The sequence below is a fragment of the Tamandua tetradactyla genome, chromosome 8, assembly GCF_023851605.1.
Source record: "Tamandua tetradactyla isolate mTamTet1 chromosome 8, mTamTet1.pri, whole genome shotgun sequence".
NCBI lineage: Eukaryota > Metazoa > Chordata > Mammalia > Pilosa > Myrmecophagidae > Tamandua > Tamandua tetradactyla.
The window spans coordinates 103,235,083-103,256,796 of record NC_135334.1 but is presented as its reverse complement, the minus strand read 5'-3'; the positions used below and the strand labels follow the sequence as shown (position 1 = coordinate 103,256,796).

The 21,714-nt window shown below is 37.2% G+C and overlaps 1 protein-coding gene across 3 annotated transcripts in view; it reads left to right on the top strand.

Annotated features, from left to right (window-relative positions):
• The window catches only part of LGR4 (leucine rich repeat containing G protein-coupled receptor 4), a 127,693-nt gene that overhangs the window by 59,475 nt on the left and 46,504 nt on the right, over positions 1–21,714 (top strand). For all 3 annotated transcript variants that reach the window (XM_077114266.1, XM_077114264.1, XM_077114265.1), the window contains exon 2: positions 6,304–6,375. In XM_077114266.1, the coding sequence (XP_076970381.1) occupies positions 6,304–6,375 (72 nt within the window). The remainder of the gene's footprint in view (positions 1–6,303; positions 6,376–21,714) is intronic.

Below are 21,714 nucleotides of genomic sequence, written 5' to 3'. Positions count from 1 at the left end.
TGTTTGGGTTGTTTCCAGTTTTGGTGATATTTTTTGGTGATTGCTAGGCCCTATGGTCATTAAGTGTATGCTTGATTTTATAAGAAACTGCCAAACAATTTTTCAGAGTGGTTGTACTGTTTTGCATTCCAAACAGCAGTGTATGAGAAATCCAGTAGTTCCACATCTCCAACAGTTGGTACTATCCGTTATTATTATTATTATTTTTAAATGTTAGCCATTTTGATAGGTGAATAGTGATATTTTATTGTGATTTAATTTGCATTTCCCTAATGACTGATGTTGAACATCTTTTTATGTGCCCATTTACCATTTATTTATCTTTGGTGAAGTGACACTTCAACTCTTTTGCACATATTAAAATTTGGCTTTTCTTATTATTGAGTTTTGAGACTTCTTTATTTATTAACTGTGCAAATCCTTGATCCTTAATTTCTCCTAATCTTGTGATATCTTTTCATTTTCTTAACAAAGGCAATACAATTTTGGAAGTCTTTAATGAAAATGTAGTAAAGGAACCTAAAATAGGCCCTGAAATAAGTAAAGATCATAAAATGAACTAAGCATGCTTTATCTCCTATAGCAGAAACATTTTATTTCTTGCATTTATTTTTGAGATTTGAAGTTGGCATTCTTTACTTGTCAGGAAGATTGTGTGCTGGGATATTCGTGTACCTTAAATAAAGAATTTATAAGATGATTACTTTTCTCTGTAGTAATTAGCATTTTTTTAAAAAAGTGTCAGTGTTATAGCAGCTCTCCTAAGTATTCCAAAGCTGCAGAGAAAGAGGAGTTGGATTCCTACTGCTGGGAATCTCAGTGTTATTGTGTTGGAAACACCAGGGAAGATGCTAGATAGCATGAGACCAATTTATCTTGCTGCTCAAAGCTAGTAGAAATGTTGCACAAGGCATTGGAAAGGTGTCTATTGTGACGTCTAGTTGGATTCTAGCAGTACTAAAACATGTAGTGTCAGAAAAATATCTCTAGGGCAAAATCTGACTAAAATGGCATACTTATTGTTTTGGTCGCATTTCTTCAGTGTGAGAAGCAGTCTTCACGGACATGTAGCTATTCTTATTCTTTTGAAAATGCAAGAATGGGATTTCTAAAGTTAAATTCAATGGAATGTTACAGCAATATCTTAAACAACAATAGCAAGTTAAGAATAAAGTGGACTGGTGGATTTTAATACAAAACACAGCAAATCTGCAAACATATCCTTTGAAGCAGAAGCCTCACTTTGCGAGCATAGTGCCTTCCTTGTACATATGTAGATAATGGATACTTTATAAATTTTTGTTAAGTGTAGAACAGGATATCTCCCTTTCTCTTTTAAAGGAAAACAGTTAAGTTGCAAGTCTTATTTCTTTTGCCTTAGTGGCTTTCAATAACAAAGACATTCCCATCCCGAGATATGCAGCCTTCCAGAAATAGCACTGAGATTTTAAAGTCTAATTAGACTTTCATGGAAAGATATTTTCCAGGATTTCTTTTTTCATTTTCCAAATGAAGAATCTTAGGTGTCAAGAAATGAACACATTTCCAATTACATGATTTTATATTTGTAAAAATAGGTACCATGCAAGGAAACAGACTCTAGAAGGATACCCACAAAATATGACCATTTTTAAACTGACTTTTTAAACTGCCAAATAATATTTGAGATGTAATCAACAATATGGCATCAGCAGTACTTTTTATCTAATACAAATAGGAGGGCTTATTCAAATTTAGATAACACTGGGTTAATCACAGTATGTTTGAAATGAAATAATTCCGTGGCAGAAGGCCCAGCCCCAGCCAGAATGGAGTCCACTGTGGTACTAGGCTTGGCAATCAGCAAACAAGTCAGGCTTGCTTAGGGAGAATTTTACAGGGATTTTTAAAGGTACCTTGTTGAAACATGATGTTCTTCCTTACTCTGTAGATACTTTAGCATTAGAGAATTTTATGGGGAAGAAAAGATGCGAGTTTAACCACTAGGGAGTTTTAGGAGTTTCAATTAAACAATTGCACCCTTTAAATTTTAATTTTGAAATCTGTGCCTGCTGGTCTTTGGGCAGTCGGCTTTATTTTCTAGTGATGTAGTGAGGTGATGTGCTTTTGTGATTTTGATCTCTGTGGATAAAATGTTGAGAGTATTGCATTGTGTGGGTGTGATTTGCAGACATATGATCCATTCCAGTAGGCATGCCCAGAGAGACTTAACTATAACCAACTCTGTTACTAAGAAAACATGTATAAAACATAAATTAATGTGCTTTTTTTTCTCCCTACTGAGTAAAGCTCTAGGTTTTATCCCTGTTTTGTCACTAAATTGCTTGAAGTCATTCTAGCCTTTATGAGACTGGATCTGTCTCACTTTGTCCTTCCAAAAATTTCCTGTTAAAAATGTAATTTCTTGCCAATTAAGAGTCCATTACTCTGTCAATAACTGAACTTCAGCTTGTTTTCTTTTAAAATGGAGTATTTGATCATGAAGGGCTCTTCCAGCTTAAAATCTTTGACTCTATGTTCCTAGACTGGAGTTTAGAGTCCAGTTTTGTAGTTATGAGGGACTCCAAGTTCTAAGGCTTCTATACCATTTGGTGTTTCTCTTGTTTGAGAGTTTTATCCCTAGGAAGAGCACCAGTGGATGTGTGATAGTTGGCCTGCAATTACTCAGGTTTTCATTCGCTGGATTCAGACAACTTTCAGGTACAAGAAACAGCAGCAAAATATGGGTGATGATAAGATAACAGGCATCACTTATTGAGCTCATTATGTTTACTTGACATTTTCTGATCTTCCCAGCAACTTACTAGATTTAGTTATTATTGCCTCCATTTTCAAAATGAAGAAGCCAGGGTTCAGAAAAGATAAATAGCTTGGCCAAGTTCACCCAGCTAGTAGCACGTGGTTAAACCTTAGTCAGTCTGTCTGGCTCCAAGGTCTGTACATTTCCAGCACTCCCAGGCTAGCTCCAAGTTGAAGCCAAGTCAGCTGTCTTGAAATTGCCTTTCAGAGGCCCTGTGAGCTGGTAGGGGTTCTCTGACCTTGTGTGATTTTGTGGTTGTTGTTTTCTTTGTTATGTTTATTTCTACTTAGGAACCCAGGATGACAGATCCCTGGGTTTAATTGCAAATGTTACTGGTAAGATTGTGTTGGTCATGTGAAGGCACTGATCCAGAGATACATCTGCTAGTTGAAAATTGTCTCTGCTAGTTTCTTTTATTTATGTATTTCAGTAGTTTATATGACTTATGAGCCTAATATATTTGTACTTATTAGCATAGGGCTTCCATTTGTAAATTGTTACCGTTTAACTCATCCCTCCAGCATCCTTTCTTACCTTCTAATTTTAAGTCTGTGTAATTTGGAATCTCTTGTGGGTGCTGGTGATGTCAGGTCTGGAATCTACGCTTAAGACATTCTGTAGGTTGTTTATCACCATTAGCCCTCATTATTTTAAGTGGGTAACTACCCACCTTGTACTCTGTAACTACATGTTTCCATAGCTTTTCTAGAGATAACATCTTATAGTCTTTTCTCCTCCCTTTTCTACTTTATTGGTGGATGTTTTGTAACCCAAGCCTGGAAAGTCTGAGGGAAAACATCTGAAAGAGAGAACCTCTCTGGGTGCATAAAAATCAGCCCAATTTGGAAATAAATGTTGCTCGTTAATCTAAAGTTTTGAAACAGAACCTCACCATGAGTTTAACACTTAATATTAGCTTGTAAATATGGAGGGAGTCCCACTAATTACATTTACACATCCCAGCAAGACTACATGTTATGTCTTGTTACTCTGAGGAAAAAATGAGAGAATTGTATATGTGTTTTTTTAAAAAAATTGGAATGTAGAGAATAGTGTGGTGTAAATCATCTCTAATTATGGGTGGTTTTTTTTTTCTGATGAGTCAATTAATCAGTTTTTTTGTTGAGGTGATTCTCACCTAAATTCAAATTTGTTAAGCTTATGGTTAATTCCATGGCATGCTTCATTTTATAAAGCAGTGAATTATGGTTGTTTCTTTTCCTTTTATTGGCATCACTAACAAACACCAAAATTATGTGATATTTTACAGACTACTGTTTATTCATATCAGATTATTGTTTTGCCCTTCAATATGATTAAAAGTTTTCTTGTTTTATTTATTTATTTTTCTTGTATGGGCAGGTACCAGAAATCGAACCTGAGTCTCCCGCATGGCAGGCAAAAACTCTGCCACTGAGCCGCCGTGGCCCACCCAGTTTTCTTGTATTTTTAAGAATGATTTTAGTGGTTAAGGCCAAATGTGTGTCCAGTGGGAGTGACTCACTAGTTTTATATTGGCAAACTAATAGTCTATAAAATTTTGCTATACAGTAAATTTGTCAGAAACATGCCTTTTCCACAAAATGAATCTCATGTATTTTCATTGGGTAGGGTGAGCCTATCTATAAAAACTGCAGGAAAAGGTGAAGCAAATTGTCTGGCCAGGAAATCACCCAGTCAGTCAGTTCAATAAACGCATTTTGTAGATGGGCAAACGGAGGCTCAAGACTACAGCTCAGTGGCAGTGCCTGGAGTTGAGTCTTCTTCTGTCCACTATTTTGATGCTACTTCCCTGGCATCTTGCTACAAGGGTTTATGAAAAACAAAAAGTTTCCGCTCCCTCCCTTGTCTCCTCCCCGCACCCCCACTACCAGGGATATATATATGACTAAAGTAGTATTGGGACCAGTGCTTCAAAATAATCATTCTTGGGAAAGTATTTTAATTTAGTTTTTTAATTAACAGGTAGTTTTAACTGAGCACAGCTGTTTTTAGTGATATAAAATTGTGGAATGCATGTGAATCTTTGCCATCATAAAGAGCCATCTTGATAGGACTTAAGAATTTGTGTTATTTTCTATCTTGATACCATACCATCAGAGAAGTGACAGGATTCAAGTGATATTTAAGAAGGCTCAGAGTCTATAGTAAAGATCATTCACTCTGGATTTCATATTTCCTGCTACACCACTTACTTGTTGAATGGCCTTGGGGAGATAATTTTATCACACTAAGCCTAACTTTCTCCATTAAAAGTGGAATTTTGCATACAGTCTTATGAGAGTTTTCTCCATATTAACTGCTGATTTTGTTTTTTGCTGCTGCTTTTGTTGTTACTGTTATTTCCAAGACAAAAATTTTCCTGACCTGCCTTGGGAAAGGCTAGTAAGAATGGCTGCACATCCCATTCCTAAATTTTAGTGGAAAGAGAGAAGGGGAAAAGGGATATACCTACCTCAATATGTAGGTTTCACTCCCTTTAAAAGAAAATTTTACCTGATTAAGATGATAAAAATAAGAGAGTGTTAGTTACTATTATTGGCTGGCTTTGTGGTGATGGATTTCTCTTCTACTTGATACCAATGTGTATAATCTAGTCATGGGTATGCCCCACATATTCAGTTTTCTTGATGATTTCTAGAGATGAGAGAACTGGGGCTCCTACCAGAGTATTAAATGCCTGATAAGAGAAGAACCTGAGTGAAGCAACTGATCCTGTGCATGCTGGGATTTTCCCCATAAGAAACTGCCTTAACCTGTCTTTCACGGTATCCACACTAAGTGAAGTCTGGAAGGGGCCAGTTCAAAAGGCAGCTGCCATGAAAGAAGGAAATGGTTAATAAAGTATTTTATAGCCGTTTGAATTGGTTAATTGTTGAGTTATATCATTGAGTGGGTTCCCTCCTTTCTGCTGACTCTTTACGTGAAAACTGGAATTGAATTGCATACCTGTCATGTATGTACTTGTCTCTAGCCTGCAATCTGTTCATAGGCTAAAAATGAAATCCACTTGACACTATTACCTGGAGGACTTTTATAGGTTTCACAGAAAATATGACTGAAGCAGAGCTACTACATGTTTTTACTGTCCTTGTCAGTGACACTAGAAGCCATCTTTGTCTGCAGATCTATTTTATCAAGTCCTGGAGTATTCATATTTCTATTTAAATCAGGTATAGTACTGTGAATACTGGAGCACTGAGAAGTCACCATGGATCAATCACTGTAGGTAGTTTGCAATAGTCTTATCAAGGATACTTCAAGGAGGGAGGTCCAGGAGCTAGGTAAAAGGAGAATCAAGTTAGATAAGAAAAAATGTAGCTTTTCTGTTTTCTGATCATTGCATTCTGAAGCCAAATTATGGCTATTTCTATGTATGCCTTCTATACTCATTTTTCTCACTGCTTTACACATTTTCAGCACCTAATAATTTTGCCATTGAATTACATCCTTTAAGTCTGATATCACTTAGTCAACACTCCTCTCAACTTTATGTTTTCTAGGGACATCAGTATGAACAACATTACTCAATTACCAGAAGATGCATTTAAGAACTTTCCTTTTCTAGAAGAGCTGTAAGTATTTTAGTTTTTCACTTTTTATTTTTCGCTGTTCTTTTTGGAAGCTCTTATAAAGAGACACAATTTAGTGTTTCCTGTTAGAGGAATTTGCATAGCTTAATTTTGGTGGGCATTGTGCAAGGGAAATCATGGGGGGGTTTTTTTTGGAGGGGTGGTTCTTGATTTTTTTGGTAAGCAGTGTAACCTCTGAAGTTATTTTTGAAAATCAGAACTAAAAAAGAAGTGCTACTTTCATAGGACATTTTTTACTGTAATTATTTTAACCATGAATGCTGCAGCGACACAAGTTAATTACAGTGTTATCCTGAGATAACAAGGCTGCTGTGTAATCACTGTTGTTGACGATGGGAGTTGTTATGCTTTATACAACCATAAAGAAAAATAATGCTAGGTGTTTCAGGGTCATGGTGAGGCAAACAACTTCAACTTCAACAGCTAGCAGAATGTAGTTTGGGGAACCCTTGGATGTTTGGAGGTGCCTTTTTGGGGTGGAATGAAAGCATGGAACTTTGTCCAGTACTCTAAGAACAGCTCTCACTTTAAGAATGCTTCTGAACTTGTCAGTTGCTCCTTACATGTGCAATTTCTGAGAAGATAGGTGGGGCTGAGGGAAGGTGAGTGATCCAGGATGAAGGAGATGTTCTTTGAAATATGTCTATTAGGTGAACTGTTTGGGGGGGAGTTGCAAATTTGGATAGATTTTAACAGTTTACATTGTGGAAAATGTTTTTCTACTTTGTTTCTTTCTTTTTTTTTTTTTTTTCAATCTCAGTTCTGTTTTGTGCTCCATACTTTTTTTGTTTTCTTATTTTTTCTTTTTGTATGCTGTATGGTGGGGGTCACTTTTTTTTAAATTCATAATTGAAACATGCACTTTTAGATCTTAAAGAAATGGGAAACTATGTATTACGTTTTAAGAATCCAGGTGAAAAAATAAAATAGGACTTGAGTCAAATTAAAAATAGGCTGTGAAAAGCCACATTAATAGATTATGTAATAGGTGGAGGTAAGAAGGTAAAATTTTGATACTAAGAACATCAAAGAAATACAGCCCTGAAGGAAGCTAAATTCATAATACAGAGTGTGTCATTCAGCCCAGCTGTTGAGTATTAGATCCAAGTTGAATGAATACCTCCTCTCTTAGCACAGTCCTTTCTTCAGAATGGGGGACAGGACTTAAAAATAACACATATAGGTTGCAGGTTGTGTTCTCTGCTTCTAATAGAATATTGCAATAGCAGTTAAGGATTTAATAATGTTAAGGAGAAATTTTTTCTTCCCACACTACTTAATTGAACCTAATGCATCCACTACAAAAACTGAACGGATTGATTTCCCACTTACAAGCTTGTGAACTGTGTCAACTTATTTAGCCTTTGTCTGTTCAGTTTCTTCATCTCTAAAATGCAGATAAGAATAATCTCGCCATGGTAGTGATCTGGTGAAGACAAAATGAATTAATTGATGTTAAATATTTAAGACAGTGTATGAAACAGAGTGGGTGTTATGTAAAGCTAGGCGGCATTTAGTTTAATACGTTAAAAGTGATCGGTAAAGGAAAAGCAGTAGAATATATGTCAAATGTTATCTTTGGGAAGAAAGATTAAGAGCATTTTTTTTTTTTTTGCCAATCTGTATTTTTGTTGTTGTTTTTCTGTAGTGAATATCAATTAGCAAAAAGTTATTTTTAATTAAAATTTTAATTGACCAAAAAGGGGTGAGCTATGCATTTGAAGTCCCCACCCCCATCAAGCTTTAAGATGCTTTACCAATTGCTTTTTAATTTCATATAAAGTCTTTAGGATTATTCTCTCTCTTCAAAAGTAATTAGGTGATGAAAGGACATTAACAAGTGATTGTTTAGCTATTGTATAGCCACTGAGGGATATAAGATGGTACTAGACAGGTGAGGAGAGACCCTCCTTGTTCTGGATGGGACTGTTGTGTACAAACACCTTTGTTGATGCCTTTGATTGTCAGTGATTTCATAGCGAGGATCTGAGTGTGGAATCAAACCTGGCGAATCTCTGTTACTGTGAAGTTTACGTCTTGGAAATCTTAAAATCTCAAATGACCAAGTATATGTCAACATCGTGAATTGTGTCAACCGAGACTTCTAATTGGAATCAAATTGAATTTGACCACGAGTTCTTTGTAGCCAGATCATGTTCTCTCCCCCTTATTCCACTATCATTAAGATGGAGCCTATCAAATCAAATCAGTTCAATTTCTCAGGTACTGTATTGAGTTTCAAAATGAATTCACTTAAAAGACCTAATGGTTAATTTTAAAGAATACTTCCAAATAGTCTTTAATATTCTTTAGGCATTCAAAGGAATTTGTTTTCCATGTTAATATAAGCATGGTAAACAGTCCATGTTTCTTTTCTTTTTGGCATGGGCAGGCTCTGGGAATCGAACCCAGGTCTCTGGCCTAGCAGGCAAGAATTCTGCCATTGAGCCACCATTGCATCACCCCATGTTTTTTTTTTTCTTCATAAAATATTGTAGTTGATTTTGACGTTCCAAAATGATGCTGCCATGACTATTGCAGTATTTCATAAACAGCATAAACGTTTATCCAGAAGTCATCTGGAAATCATTTAAGAGTGATTGTGAAGCTAAAGTACCCTGAGTAGAAATGAATGATTTGCTGAATGTTTTTCCATGAGAGTTAATGGGGTGTGCTTTACCAGATGTGACTGGGTTTGGCCAAATTTGATTATGGTAGTCCTGAATGTTAGGAGTAGTTTGGTGAAATGGATATTTACACATTCATTTACTCTTGCAACAAGCATTGAATTAATTCCACTCTATGCCAGTCCTCATGGAAAGTGTTGGTGATACTGAGACAAGTAAGATGGTCTTGAAGATTTGACAGTCTGTCTAGAGTTGTGTTTGCTAATACTTTAGCAACTAGCCACAAGTGGCTACTTAAATAATATTCAAAGTAATTAAAAGGGAATAAAAATTAAAAATTCAGTTCCTTAGTTGCACCACCCACATTTCAAATGTCCAGTAGTTACATACAGCCAATGGCTGCTGTATAGAGGAGTGTAGATATGAGACATTTCCACCAGGAGGAAAGTTCTGTTGAACACTGTTAATCTGGAAGAAGAGATGGAACTTACACTTGGTGCAGTGTTTTGAAGGGTGATATAAAACCTAAGACAGGGTCAGTGAAAGCCTAGAAGCGGTGTGTCTACCTGAAGCTGTAAAATTTTTAAAAAGCCTCCCATAATAGCTTCAGCTGAGCTTTGAAGGGCATATAGAAATTAGGCAGACATGAATATGGAAAGTGAGGGTGCTCCAGGAAGAACTTCACAGCATTTGCAAAGGCACAGAAAGTGGAATTTCAGAAGACGGCACATGAAGTGGTTGGTTATGGCAAGATTGAAGGGTAATGACTGGATGCTTTTCACTGATTGGAAGCACAGAAAACTGATCTATCTAGGGCATAAAGATTAATTTTATAAAAATATGGTGGCAAATAGCATTACACATTTAATTCTCATGACTATGAGAAAAGTCAGTTTTACAAAGGTAGAAGCTGAGCTGAAGAGGTTAAGCGCCTTGTTCAAATTCACGTGCCTGGTGTGTAGTATTGCTGGGTTTGAAGTCAGATCTCCAAAGCCCTGTACTTTCCGAAACACTGTGAGTGATGTGTATATATTCTCAGGGGAAACATTTCATGCAACTTCTCATTGAAACATACTTTAGACACTATTGTTGCCAGTTGTTTTTATTTTCCCATTTAACTTACTTTCGAAAGTTTTATAGCTCATAAACATCTTGACCCATTGATTTTTCCCCCCTCTCTCTGGAATACACTAACCTGGATTATGGTCCCTAATTTTAATACTTGGAGAGTCTGAAATCTTGGAAAAATTCATTGCCATTTGCACCTTAACTTCTTCATCTTTAAAATGAAGATTTTACCTCTCATCAACTTTTCACAGGACTGTTGTTAAAGGGAAATGGGATATGTATAAGAAGTGCTCTGTCACTATAAAGCACCATGTCCATGTGTGTGGTAAGGTAAATTTCACTAATCATCTTAAACATAGCTGTCTGTCTTTTTTTTTTTTTTTTTTAAGTGTTTAGGGAAAATGTTTTTCTTGGAGATGAGAGTTGGAATTGGACACTACGGGTATGTATTTAGAAACGTAGAAAGAGTCAGAATTTTTGGAAAATATTTACTTAGCATTGGCATATGAGATCTGTTTGCCTTTGGTGACAGCTTTCTTTTAGACTTGTCAAGGCATTTGTAGCCATTTGGGGAATGGCTGAAATTTGGAGTTATGAAAATGATTTTGCCAAAAACAGCAGAAAAAAATATCCACCTACTTTTCCATAGGCTGACACTGAAAAGTCCCTGAGGATGTTACTTTGGGCTTAGATGTTGCAACAGAAGGAGAAGACATTGCCAGCGCTGGCATTTGCACAGTTATTGTTTAGTACTTATGATATGACTAGGATAGTTCCACTCACTTCAAAATGCAATTTGACTTTGGAAGACTCCACAGTATTAAAATGAAACTTAGGTCTTTGTACCACTTTGAGATCACTCAGGATTTCTTCATCTTCAGGACAATTAATTCTAAATGGAAGCATTACTTTACAAAATGGGGCTAGTAAGTCATTTCAATGGGGAGATTTAAAATCAAATACAAAGAGAGGAGGGCCAAAACTAAGTAGTTAAAAAAAAACACTAAGTAGTTTTAAACAGTCGAATTTGGCGAACACTCTATATTTTCTTGTTCTTTTTTTTACTTATTTGCTTATTGTTAACATTCTGTATTAAAATAGCTTCAGACTTCACAAAAAGTTGCAAGAATTTTCATACATACTTTTCACTCAGATTCCCCAAATTAACATTATTCAATTTGTCTTTATCATTCTCTCTCTATATAAAAATATACACATATACATATATTCATATATAAAGTATATATACAGGTATTTTCTGAACCATTTGAGAGTAGGTTGCAGACATAACACCCCATTACCCCTAAATATTGCAATATTTGTTCCAAAAACATAATGATACTCTTATATAAGCGCATAACAATTGTCAAATTCAGACATGTCATTATTATTTATCATCTACTCTACAATATTTATTCATATTCAACAGCTGTCCTGCTAATGTCCTTTATAGAAAAAGAAAAAAAAAGCTCTGGGCCAGGATCCCAAGTTCGTTTGATTTGCTACATCACAATCATTTATTTTAAATGTGTAAAACTACTTTTTTCATAACTCTACTTGAGTTAATGCAGATAATTAAAATTGGTCAAACTGGCAAAGGGAAATTATTTTACGGCACAATAGAAATAATTGTAGCCAACATTTTGAGAGTTTATTACATGCTAAAACCTAATACGTTCTCCCTGATCTAATGTTTATAAGGCTTCTATTTGAAAGACAGAATTTATTCTTGTCAGTTTTCAGATAGCGACACAAATGCTTTAGAAAAGTGAAAGACCTTACCATGGTCATATAATAAGTAGCAGTGCAAGGATTTGAATCTATGTTGGTCTAATTTGGGTTTTTCCTATTGACAGTTAAGATATACTGTTGCCTCGAGAGGCTCAGGATTGGAGGAAAGCTTAGGGATTGTCCACTTATTATGACCTACAGTTCTAAATAGTCCACAACTAACCATCAAAGGTCGTTAGCTGCCTCAAATCTCCCTCTGTATGCCCACTGAACAGCTTTATTAACAAGGAATTATTCCTAAAATGAAGTTTTTTGCAGACCGTAGTGGCCATACCTTTTTACAGATAAAAAAAAATCAAGGCCTAATAGTAGATTAGTGGTTTGTCCAGGCTATCAAGATTAGCTAGAATTGACCTGCATAGTTCAATGCCATATCCACTGTATCTTGTCAGTGTTTATATCTCTGAGATGTGTAAATATCCTCAAATAGTGTTTCTGGGTCATTTAGGCCGTAGAAATTATATCTGGCTATCATAGTCTTCTAATTCTTATAAGGAAAGTTGTTTGCTTCCAAATTAAGGTTTGACAATGTCTACTTGCTTGATGAAGCTTTCTCAGATAGCTCTAATGTCTTCAGTGATTTCCCAGAAAAAGCAAAATAATTCCTCAGTAGCTAATATTATATTCTTTAAAAGTGTCCTCTTATTCCACTTCATAGCCCACTGGTAGGATAATTTGGTAGCAAAGATCACTGCCCTTATTGTTGGAAGTACTCAGTGAGCTCATAGAGGAGTCGTACTTGTCTGGCTCAAACTATATCCTATAACGACATGTCATTAGGAGAGCTCTCAGATCAGGGAGTGCGTGTGAAAAGAGAGAAATGGAACTAGAGTATCTATTTTTTGGGAACCTACCATGTGCCAGGTAGGCCCTCCTAAAACGTTAGATTTCTTTTGTAAGTCACGAAACTCTGTGAGCTGTATTTTCCCATCTTGCTGGTGAGGATACTGAAGTTTTTCCTCAGAGAGGTTGTGTCTTGCCCACGCTTGCACAGCTCATTTGTAACAGAGCCTGATTTCAATTCCAGGTCAGGCTGTCCTCTTATAGATGTGGGGAGGATCAGGTAAGACTTATTAGACAATTAATCAATTCAAAAAACTTTTGTTAGGTAAATTACTGTGTTCAGTACTGAATTAAATGGGGCTCTTGCCTTTAAGGAGGATGAAATGTGTACTAGAATTACCGGAGTTCAAAGAAGAAGGGGATTACTTCTAGCAAGAAGGATTAAGGAAGACCTCATCAAAGAGTTGGCACCTCTGCAGAGCCTTGAGGGTTAGTAGGAGTTATTCATGAGGCGATATGGAAAAAAGGAGCATGAGCAAAGATATGGAGACAGACTGGGATAGGTAGAAATTGCATGTGGTTAGGTTTGGCTAAAGTTCTGAATTCTTGAAAGGAAATTATGAGACAGAAACCTAGGAAGGAGTTTGCGACCTACTGAGGGCCTTATTTAGCAGTTTAAGGAGTTTAAGCCTTTGAGTGGCTAATGAAGGTTTTGAACTAGGGAATGACCTGATGAAATAAATATACTCTCATAGCAGAGAGCAGGATGGTTGGAAATGAGAGAGGACAGGAAGACAAATGAAGAAGCTAATGGTAATAGTCCAGGAGGGAATTACTAGAATGTGAACAAGGGCAATGGAAGTGAGAGGGAGGAGGAAAAGTATGCACAAGATAGATGTTATGGAAATAGAATTGAGAGAATTTCTCAGCTGAGATGTTGGAGGTGACGTAGGTAATGCTAAAATGGTCAGGAGTTTGATGGTGCCTTTCAGAAAAAAGAGAGGCAATGCTGAAAGAGAAGTTACTCTAGAAGCAACGCTATTAAATTCAGTTTTGAATACACACACTGCTTTTAGGTGGGATGTGGGTTCGGGCATCTGGAAATGTAGGACTGGAGTCCAGAAAAGAGATTAGTTGGTGTCATGAGTGTACATTTGGGAGTCTTTTTATTTTGAGATAATTACTAGAAGCATTAGATTAAAAGAGCTTGTCAAGGGAGAGAGGATAGAAGAAAAGGGAAGGAGGCCAATGACAACTTCTTGGGAAACACTTGAAACAGAGTGTGGGAAGATCAAGTGCCAGAGGAGCAGAAGAACTAGGGCAGAACTATGCCTCAGGAGCCATCAGGGAAGATATTGCTCACAAAGAAATCAGGGCTCATCGTTGACACACTGCAGAGAGAGGTGCCTGATGCTGGATATTGAGAAAAGGCCTTGACTTCTTTAGTATTTTTTGGAATTGTTTCAGTAGGTTGGTGACTTTGGAATGGAGAAGTTTATTAAGAAGCAAGCATTTGAGGACTGCTAGTAGGTTGCTTCTGGTTTGTGGAGAATGGAGAGTTTGGATATGCTTTGTATTTGCCAGAAGTCCTCTGGTGTTAAGATAGAGACCTTGCAGAAGGGTTTATTGTTTTATGTAGAACCAGAAAGTCTGAAGCTGAAGTTGGCTTTAGTTAGTACTGGATCTAAGTGTTTGAAAGTTATCATTAGTGTTTGCATGCTTTCTACTTTTTTAGCTTCCGTTGTCTTTAGTTTTTATGTTTTGGTTTCTTTCTTTTCTGTTACAAATAAGCTGTCTCCAAAAAGGACAAATATAACCTTTAGCAGCCCCAAGTACACATCTTTGCATCTTGAGATCTAAAATGAAGATTTAACATCTTCCTTGCTGCCTTAAGTAGAAAACTAGGAGGACTGATATGCCAAACTTGCCTCAGATGCCTATCCTTGAACCAGTTCTCTATTTAGGATGGTATGGTCCAGCCTTAGTCATGGACTTATCCCCATGAAGGCTACTCGGAGTGCAGAAGTCCCAGAAAAAATAAAACAACAGAAGAAAGGAGGAAGGAAGGCGTGGTGGATAGAAAGAAACCGTAGTTATCACAGTCCACTAGAACCACTGACTAGACTCACCATCTGATTGGGTCAGTCTGAAATGAACAGAAAGATAGCTAAAGAACTGAAAAGTCCCAGTTAAAGCCTAGGTAAATATAAATTTGTGATGATAACAATTTGCTTTGTACCTTTGTCCTGAAGTGCTTAACACAGGAGTGGAGAAGATGAAAGATGTGATGTACTCAAGATTTGGGTTTTGTAATTCAAGTTTTCTTGGGGGCTCAAGCTGGAAAAACAAGCTGTTCACTGTTAGCATTTGACATGGGGACCCAAAAAGTGTAGAGAGGCAAGTGAAGGTACAGTTTACTGATTCGTTTATTTATTTTAATCAAAACTGATAATTTGTTCTTTGCCCAAAAATATTAGTTACCACAAATAAATGACAAAGTGTTTGGTTCCTACTAGCATGTTTGAATTTTCCAGCAAGAAAATAAGCTTTCATTTCTTTCATGTATTGTCCCCTCAGTCAAGCCATGCTTATTCAATACAATATTGTATGCTTTAATAGAACCTTTAATTGGAGAATGTGTTCATTATTTTCCTTTCTATTAATTTGAACTACATGTATATGTCAAAAAAGATTATGCTGGAGATACTAGAAGTGCTTGCATCACACACATACTTGGCTTTATTTAAAAAAAAAGCGTCATAAAACTAATGGATGCACAATTTTTAAAAATCTAGGTGCATAGAATGATGTAAAGCAGAGAGGAAAGAAAATCATCCGTTATCTCATCACTGAGAAATAACCATGGTTAATATTTTATTGTATATACTTCCAAACTTTTCTGGAATGCAATTTTCTTTTTAAAATGGAATCTTACTCTATATTCTATTTGTACTGTATTTGCCATTTAGCAAGTCTTTCCATATTAATAGATGTAGTTTTAATCATAATCTAACTAATATGTAGTGTGTCAGCATCTGACTGCATCATATTTTATTTGACCAATTCCGTATTGATCAAGTTTTGTTTACTCTATATTTTTATTATAAGTAGCGATTTTAGAAACATTCTTATCTTACCTGTGTCTTTGTTTATTTAATGTATTGTTTTTAATTGTGCTGCTTTTACTATAGCTTGACATTCTGTCTTTCTCTGAAGTCCGAAATTAAGACGGGGTTGGACTATATATAGCAGAAAACTCAAAATAACAGTGGCTTAAACATGTAAGGGTTTAAGAATAATAATAATAATAATAAAATATAAACGAACTCTGCAGCTAGGCAGCCTGGAGTTACTGTGGTGCTTCATAGTCAGCAGGGATGTGGTTCCTGACGTTCTCCTTTGCAACTCTCAATGTAAATTTCCATCTCATCATGACCAAATTCTTAGCAGCAGGATGAAGGGGGAAAGAGAGAGAGGACTATTTCCCAGTAGCCAGCTTCCTTTAAGAAGCCATCTTGTACCTACTCTACAGTACTTCTGCTCACATCTCGTTGACTAAAATGTAGTCAGAGGGGCACACTTAGCAATAAGGGATGTTCGGAAATAAAACTTTTGAACTGGGCCTATTATATTGTCTGGAATAAAATCAGGATTCCATACCTAGAAGGGAAAAACGGTTATTGGTTTGGCAATTAAGGTACTTTTAATTGCAAATAATAAAGTTCCATAGTATGTCAAAGGAAGAAGAGAGCCATCCCTTCCTCCTTTGGAGGAAAACAGTCTTTGCCAGAAGCACCCAATGGACTTCCTCTTACTTCATTGACAAGAACTGGGATCACAGGCTCTGCCCCTAAATCAATCCCTGCCAAGGGGTTGGTTAAGACCAATGAGGATTTATTTGCAAAGTTGAGTCATATCAGGAAGGAGATTCCTAAACCAAGCTAGAATGTCCCAGGAAGGCATGAATCAGTGTTTGGTAGACAAATAACAGTTTCTGCCACATTTCCATTCTATACTATTCAAATCTTACTTTTTTTTTTTTTTTAACAGTCCTTTTCTGCTGGATGAAGCCTTCCTTGGTCTTCCTTTATCCAACTTGCCTTGCACTCACTCTTTCTGTTCCCACTTAGCACGGGAGTGTTGTCATATTGTGTTCTTTGTGTGTGTGTGTGTGTGTGTGTGTGTGTGTGTGTGTGTTTTCTAAGTACTTGTCTTCTCATCTCTACTGGCTTCCCTCTAAGGGCAGGGCATGTTGGCACTCTTCTACCATTTTGACCTTTGGTCACAGTAACCGCATTTTTAAGCTTGCAATTAAGGGAGTGGTTAAGACAAAGAATTTCTTCTCATTTATGAGTTTATTGATGTTAGAAGCCTTATCAGCTTATATAAAAGTTAAATCTGATTGAATTTTTATTTTAAATGAATGATTCTTATTTTTTTAAAATGAAATGAGAAATGTTCTGGAAAAATTCAGTACTTACTTTGCCAGGAACCTATGGTCTGTAGTAGAAGCTCAATAAATATTTGTTGGTTGACATTAGTTATAAATTTTTCTAAAGCTGTAACGTATCCTCATATGGGTGGATATTGTAAGTGTTTGTTGCAAAGGATAAATAACTAGGTTGTCAGGATAGCTTTGCTCAAGGAAATATAACCACAGCCAGAGTTTTTATAGATTTGCCTTTAAAATAAAGTCTACTGATGGGTTACTATGGGAGGAAGTAGGAGACACAAAGCCAATTGGGAACAACATTAACATTTTAGTTTTTGTGCTTTAAGTTCCCTGGTATGACACTAAATATAATAATTTCCCCCTTATGTGTGAAGGAAGACTACTTTAAAAACCTTGGGCATTTCCATAAGAAGAGTTATGAATATATGCACGTTCTTAAACATATACAAAAAAGTATATTTTACATATACTTTACATATAAGTCACTTGAAGATGCAGTAGTCTTCCCTGATATGTAAAGAAATAGAGTAAGATCTTGCTAATTGACTTAGGACCCTGTGATAGAAATGGGATGAGGTTTAACTTCAATAGGAAGTCCAACGGGAACTATAAAGGATTTATATAGTTGTTAACCCTCATTTTTCCCTGAGTACATGACCACATCCTTTGGTCCTCTTAAAGACATGCTTATCAAGTAACAGAAGACAACATTGTTCTTTTATTTCTAGGTTTTACATTGTTTATTGTGCTGTAGAACCTTAGGTAAGACACATAGGAAAAGACACCTCCCTTGTCTGTTAAAAAAAAAAAGTAGGGGGGACATGGTTTGGTTTGTAACAAGCTTGCCTGGCCCACTATACAGGGTTGTTTTAAGGGCCAGTATAGTAGGGTAATCAGTATGAAAAGTGCTACGAAAATAGTTTTTAATGTGTACTGACACCAATTATCAGACAATGGGAGACAGTATATGTATACTTTCTAAAATATATTTGTATTGAGAAATCTTCACACACATGTAGTCCATCCATAGTATGCAATCAGTGACTCACAGTATTATCACATACAGTTGTGTATTCATCACCATGATCATTTTTAGAAAATTTGTATCACTCCAGAAAAAGAAAAGGAAAAAAAGAAAAAACTCATACATCCTATTCCCCTAACCCCTCCTTCTCTTTGGCCACTACTGTTTCAATCTACCCAATTTTTTTTTTTTTTTTACCCCTTATGCCCCCCAGTGATTTATTTATTTTTATCCTTATTTTTTTACCCATCTGTCTATACCTTGGACAAAAGGAGCATCAGACACAAGATTTTCATAATCACATCGTCACCTTGTAAAAGCTATATAGTTATACAATCGTCACGAGTCAAGGCGACTGGAACACTGGCACCATAAATGTGGCACCCAGTGTGCAAATGTCCATTCTTGCCTCCACTCTCAGGTCCTACGGATATATACCCAGCATTGGGGTTGGAGGACCATATGGCAATGCTACTCCCAGCCTCCTGTGCAACTGTCACACTGCCCCCCGGAGGGGCGGCACCTCTCCGCTTCCCTACCAGCAGTGAATAGGTACATCTCTTTCTTCACATTTTCTCTAGCACTCATTTCTCTCTATTCATTTTTAAACAGTTTTATTCACACATCATACAATCCAACCTAAGTAAATAGCTGTGCCTTCACCACCATATTCTATCTGGAGACATTTCCTTTTCTTCCATGAAAAATATGTACGCCCCCCCCCCCACCATGTCCCCTGCCTGTTGGCATTTAGTTTTGGCATAATGCCTTTGTTACATTCAGTGGAAGCATATTACAGTGTTACTGTTGACTGTAGACTCTAGCTTGCATTGATTATGGCTTTTCATGTATACCATCCATTTTCAACATCTTGTAACACTGACATTCATTTGTTCTCCCACATGCAAAAACTTTAAATTTGTACATTTAATCACCATCATTGTACATTCTAGGCATTCCTAAATTATACTGTTCTAGTTTGCTAGCTGCCAGAATGCATCACACCAGAGATGGATTGGCTTTTAATAAAAGGGGATTTATTTTGTTGGTTCTTCAGAGGAAAGGCAGCTAACTTTCCACTGAAGTTCTTTCTTACGTGGAAGGCACAGGATGGTCTCTGCTGGTCTTCTCTCCAGGCCCCTGGGTTCCAACAACTTTCCCCGGGGTGACTTCTTTCTGCATCTCCAAAGACCTGGGCTGAGCTGCGAGGGCTGAGATGAGGAATGCCGAGCTGCTTAGGCTGTGCTACATTGCGCTCTCTCATTTAAGCACCAGCCAATTAAGTCAAACGTCACTCATTGCAGCAGACACGCCTCCTAGCCAACTGCAGATGTAATTAGCAACAGATGAGATTCACGTACCATTGGCTTCTGTCCGCAGCAACAAGACTAGGTATGCTCACCTGGCCAAGTTGACAACTGAATCTAACTAACACATATACCATCTCAGCTTTTGTCCCCTATCTTTCCTTCTGGTGTCATACATGCCCCCAGCCTTTCTCCCTCTATAATACTCACATTCAGCTTCATTCAGTATACTTATATTATTGTGCTACCGTGATATAGCATTGTGCTATCCATTTCTGAATTTTTACATTCAGTCCTGTTGTACATTCTGTATTCCTTCACCACCCAAAGCCAAATCTCTACCCTCTTTCTGTCTCCTGATAACTTGTGTTCTTAACTTTAAGTCTCAAAATTCCCTCATTAGTGGTAGTTCATATATGTGAGAACATGCAGAATTTGTCCTTTTATTTCTAGCTAATTTCACTCAGTGTAATGTCCTCAAGTTTCATTCATGTTGTTACATGCTTCAGTACATGTACTCTTGAGGTCTTTGTTTTTCATAGGCTTTTGGAAGCTAGGTTATTTTAGTTTTCCCGTAGTTTGTAAAGGGGTAGAGATTTGGGAAAATGAAGTAAATATTTTGGCTGAATGTGTTTTAGCACTCTTATCTGTTGACAAGTAAAGATTATCAGGGTTTCTACATTTTGCCACTTCCTTTGTTTCCTTCCAAAATGCTGTTTTTCATGACTTTAGCACTGCAGGCTGGATCATTCTGAACACATGGTAGGACCTTAAAGTATAAATAAATATATGATTAAGGATTTATAATAGAGGTGTTTATTGTAATGCAGTTGCCAAAATTTTGGATCTTGTTGGGTTTCAAACCATAATTAATAAGAGATGAGAACGTCACTTATCTTGTGTTCAGTGTTTTCCAGTGGCCGTATTTTTCCAGTTCTGTTTTGACATGGAAATGCCTTCTCTGAAGGCAGCGTCACAGGCTGATGGCTGGTCCTATTGTGCATCCACCTGAGGCAGCCTGGATGTGTTTGGGTATGATCTGTGATGGGCCACATGCCTGGTTTCAAATGAAGATGTTTTAGGCAGGGAAACATAGGTAGGGAAAGAAGTGGTGAGAGGAGACAGAAGACACGGCTGAGGGATAGATAAATGTAGATCAGAAGGAGAGAAGGGTGGTGCTCAAAACACCTGCTAAGTCAGGATTTGACAGTAGCATCATGTCTGGCCATCTGGTGGCCATCTCTATAAAACGAAGGTAAGCCTGAGACTGGATGGAGGCTGTGGCCACTCTCCTTTGTGTGGCATTGTGGTCTCTTTGCCACCTATTCCTCATCCTTTTCAGAGAAATTGCTTTTAGTAGAGCGCTCTATTGTACGAATGCTAAGTGCGCTTGGTGTCTTACTTCTGCAGTTGCTGTTGCCTCCTCTGCTTCCTCACCCCATGTCTCCTCACAACAGCTGCTGCTAGAAGCCACTGACATCCCCACACGCCCCGCCATATGTCTGGTCAGTGTATATATTGTATTCCTTACTCTCCTAATTCTCGGCTAGAATTCCAGCCAAATGGCTACAATTGTTATAATAGACCAGAACAAACCTTAAATCCAGGCATTTCTTAGAGAAGCAACACCAATTGCTTCACCAATTTATTCCCTATTTTCACACTTGCCTCTTTTGTTTCTTCATTTGCTTCCCAAGTGAAGAAATCCCAGCCCAGTTCAGGGCATTTCATGGAGATACGGCCCCTCTGGTCCAGATGACCTTCTGAAATATGGCCTACTCACTTATACACACCCTGGCCGTGGCCCATGTTTAACCAGCCCTGTTCCTGCTTTGTCCTTAGAGGGAGGGATGGCAGATAGAATAATTCATCTAACCTAAGCACTGAGTAGAGGATATAATTTAAAACTCCAGCCTCCTTAAAAGCTTCCCCTGGAAGCATCCCCTAATGTAAATCCATGTCCTTATGAATAATAAATGCACGTAAAACAGATTCATAGCTACATCTCACACTGTTCCACTTATATCCAGTTTTCTGGAAGGGTTCCACATCCAAGGAGAGAATGGAAGTCTAATGAAGTCTTATTTCCATTGCCTCCTCCCATTCTCTGGCTTTCCCTTCTCTGTCTTTTCCCCCCACTTCTAGGATGATTGTAATATGCAGAATAAATAGGAGTTGCTTGAGGTAGGTTGTGTCTCCATTTGAAGTCCTGTTAGACTTGTTTTAATTCTTTGGTCCTGTGCATGTAGAGTGTGTTGAGATAATAAC